Source organism: Oratosquilla oratoria, chromosome 27 (genome assembly GCF_046742065.1).
Source record: "Oratosquilla oratoria isolate Oo_2021 chromosome 27, ASM4674206v1, whole genome shotgun sequence".
Classification (NCBI taxonomy): domain Eukaryota; kingdom Metazoa; phylum Arthropoda; class Malacostraca; order Stomatopoda; family Squillidae; genus Oratosquilla; species Oratosquilla oratoria.
Window position 1 is genome coordinate 21,946,631 of NC_134803.1, and position 3,912 is coordinate 21,950,542.

Below are 3,912 nucleotides of genomic sequence, written 5' to 3' on the forward strand. Positions count from 1 at the left end.
ACTTTTGTGGGCGGTCCGCGTTACATGAAACAGCGCCAGCAGGATGCATTTGTGTTTGTAACACACTACGGGAATCCCGATTTCTTTATTACGTTTACGATGAACCCAAAATGGGAAGAGCTGCGGGCATCTGTCGTAGAAATGAAAGGGAATCCAAATACCGGCTGCTGCGATAGACCCGATTTGGTTAGTCGGATGTTTAAATTAAAAGTAGAGGCTATAGATGATTTTACTAAAAATCACTTTTTTGGCAGAGTTAAAGCTTTTCAATACAACATTGAATGACAAAAACGAGGTCTGCCTCACGTTCACATTCTTTTATGGATGGAATATAGGGTAACAGCGGAATTTGTCGATGGAATCATATGTCCCGAAATTCCCGATAAAGAAAAGGAACCCAGATTGTACGAGATCGTAACAACTTGCATGATTCATGGGCCTTGCATCGGCTTTGATGAAACTAAAGTTTGTTGTAAGGAAAGGTTAAAGAAGAATGGTGTTTGTGGTAAAAACTTTCCAAAACCATGTTGGAATGATATATTATTTGGAAATAACGGTTATCTCCAATACAGGCGTCGTGCTCCAGTAGAGGGAGGCTTTACGTTCGAACGTAAGATCAAAGGAAAGACCATTACTGTGGATGATTCCTGGGTCGTACCCTATAATCCTTATTTATGCCTAAAATACAACGCTCACATCAACGTGAAGTGTTCGAACTCCATCAAGTGCATAGCGTACGTCACAAAGTACGTAAACAAGGGGTGTGATAAGATTCTATACACCAAACCTAAGGAAGGCGAGCCGGTAAACGAAGTGCGTAACTACCTCGAGGCAAGGTACATAAACGCAAACGAAACTACTTGGAAGATCTTCAAGTTCCTAATCCATAGGAGCTTCCCGCCGATTACTTCGCTCGATTTGTACTTGGAAAATGAGAATAAAAATTATTACAGGGAAACTGATTTGGAGCACAAGATCAGCGAACAAGCAAATCAAGATACCCAATTAACAGCATTTTTCAAGCTTTGCAAAACGAATGAGTTTGCTAAAACCCTGTATTACCCCGAAGTTCCAAGTCACTTTGTGTACGATAAAGACAAGCACACGTGGCATGAGAGGATGACAAAAACTTCATCTTTGGGGCGTATGCGAGACGTCGACACTAAAACGGTTGAATTATTCTACCTCAGAATGCTCCTGACACACAAGAAAGATCCTACGGGTTACACAGATCTGCGTACAGTAGACGGAGTCCTTTACGATACCTTTCGGGAAGCCGTAAAAGCGATGAGTTTGTTGAATGACGAGGAAACGTGGAAGAAAACTATAATTGAAATTATAAACCACACCAATGATCGATCGCAATTGCGTGCTACATATGCAAGTATGTTGGTGTTCTCTGATTTGGAAGACCAATCGGATATCTGGAAAGAAACGAGGGACTTATTTGCGAGCGATTTCTTAAGAAGTTCGGGTTTAGACGAATACAATGACGAAGTCTACTTGGATGCGCTTGATGGCATACAACAACAGGTTTGGAACTGTGGTGGTGGTGAGATAAGCGCTTATGGATTGCCTCCTTCAAGGGGGGAAGAGAAAACCTCAAGTGTAATTAGACGCGAAAAAGCTTATAATACCGATAGATTGAAAGAAGAGGTTTCATAAAAGATTGTATTACTTAACAAGGAACAGCGTGCTATTTACGATGCCGTAATGGAGTGTGTCAATAACAGGCGTTCTGGTGTTTTTTTCCTGAATGCCCCTGGCGGGACGGGGAAATCGTTTGTGTTGAACCTGTTATTGGATACTGTGCGTGCAAATAGTGAAATAGCATTAGCTGTTGCTTCCTCGGGTATTGCTGCTACAGTTTTACACGGAGGCCGAACGGCCCATAATATGTTCAAAATTCCAATAATGGAGCACAATGAAGTGAAATCGTATAGCATTAAGCTAAATTCGGAGCTTGCAAGGCTGATTAAGATGACTTCACTTATAGTTTGGGACGAAGTGGTGATGACTAACAAAAATACAATAATTGCATTGGATTGCACTGCTAAAGACATAACGGGTAACAAACATTGTTTTATGGGTGGCATTCTGTTCGTGTGTGCGGGTGATTTTCGACAGATTTTGCCCGTCATCAGAGGCGGAGGTATGAATGAAGAGTTGAAGTATAACATCAAGAACGCGTTTTTCTGGGAGGATTTGTGTAAGTTCAAATTAGTACAAAATGTTAGATTGAAGGCTGAGGATAAAGAAAACAGGACATTCGCAGAAAATTTGTTACTGGTTAGCATGGGTGAAACAGGTAGATTCAGGTTTCCAAAGAAATTTGGTATTTTGGTCAGAACAAGGGATGATGTAATCGAAAAGCTCTACGAAGAGCTCGAACCTAACGCCAACAGCTATCTATATTTCAAAAAAAAGAGCCATAATATGTCCTAGAAACGAAGACGTGGATTACATAAATAAGGTGATCTATGAAAGAATCAAAGGCGATGAACATATATACAGGAGTGAGGATAAACCGATCGGAAACGATGAAATCGAAATTCAAACTTCGGTATATAACAAAATGAATTCTCCTTCTGTTCCGTTACATGAGTTGAAACTAAAGGTAGGATGCGTTATCATGATAATGCGAAACCTATGTCCACCTAAACTTTGTAACGGTACCCGTATCATGGTTACGAATCTGGCAAAGAACATAATTGTCGGGAAGGTTTTAGGTGGGGTGTTTAACGGTGTTCAGGTCATTATTCCAAGGTTTTCCCTAGCATCCAACGATACACCCGTCAACTTCTCCCGAAGACAATTCCCCGTCAAATTAAGTTTTGCTATGACAATTAATAAGTCGCAAGGGCAAACTTTTGACAAATGTGGGTTATTGTTGGATTCGTCCGATTGTTTTGCCCATGGACAGCTCTATGTGGCATGTTCAAGGGTTACAAACTGGGACTCATTATTTATCTTCCGAGGTTACCATAAGGTTAATGGTGAATGTGTGGTGAAAAATCCGGCAAACAAGGTATATAAAGAAGCTTTTTTTCGGACATACCATCCATTAGGGAGGGAGAGTCTTTAGTGAAAGGTAACGACAGCGAACAGGTAATTCCAGAAGAGGAACCTGAATTGGGAACCGTTAAGATTCCTGCTTCAGCTTATAATATTAGTGAAGAAGCCGCAACGGCAATGATCCTGCTTGATTAAGACTATGCCGTCGACGAATCAGAATCAGACACATCTGTCCCCTTTAAGGTTTGGGAAAGGACTTTCCAAGAAAAAGAAGAACTGAAACAAGAAATATCTCAACTCCTCGAGATCATAAGGAATATTTCAAAACGGGATGTCGATGAGTACATCGAGAATGTACCATCGAAGAAAATGAAAATAAAAGAGACCGGAGGTCCTGGAGCGAGCGAAGCGAGCAATCGCCGCAGGCCAAGGCACCCACGGCGTAGCCGGTGCCTCTATCTATGTATATAAAAAAATAAAGTTTTCCAGTTTTTAATATTTCCTTGCGTTTTTATGACCACCTTCCGACACCTTCCGAAATCCGGCAAAAATGTTCCATTGTGTAAGGAATCTGATCGCATGAGGAGACAACTGATTGGCCGAGAGTGGTGACGTCACGGCAACGGAGACGACTGATTGGACGAGAACACTGACGTCACAGCAACGGAGACGATTGATTGGTCGCGAGCGAAAGGCAGGGATCTAGCGCCGCAGGCCAAGGCACCCACGGCGTAGCCGGTGCCTTTTACAAAAAAAAAAAAAAAAAAAAAAAAATATATATATATATATATATATACATATATATACATATATGTACATATATGTAGATATAAATATACACATACGTATATATATATATATATATGTATATATATATATATGTATATATATATATGG

General features: G+C 40.7%; 2 protein-coding genes across 2 annotated transcripts; both read left to right on the forward strand.

Moving 5' to 3' along the window:
* Nucleotides 1–324: 324 nt before the first annotated feature.
* LOC143039775 (uncharacterized) lies at nt 325–1,665 on the forward strand. The gene has a single exon (XM_076210018.1). The coding sequence runs from the start codon at nt 325–327 to the stop codon at nt 1,663–1,665; it is 1,341 nt and encodes a 446-aa protein (XP_076066133.1).
* Nucleotides 1,666–1,713: 48 nt separating this feature from the next.
* On the forward strand, nt 1,714–2,445 carry LOC143039776 (ATP-dependent DNA helicase Pif1-like). Its single transcript, XM_076210019.1, has one exon. It carries the CDS (start codon nt 1,714–1,716, stop codon nt 2,443–2,445), a length of 732 nt encoding a protein of 243 aa, XP_076066134.1.
* Nucleotides 2,446–3,912: the final 1,467 nt, after the last annotated feature.

Excerpts from the sequence above, each read along its gene's own strand:
- LOC143039776 (XM_076210019.1), top strand. The coding sequence starts at position 1,714 with ATGGAGTGTGTCAATAACAGGCGTTCTGGTGTTTTTTTCCTGAATGCC.
- LOC143039775 (XM_076210018.1), top strand. The coding sequence starts at position 325 with ATGGAATATAGGGTAACAGCGGAATTTGTCGATGGAATCATATGTCCC.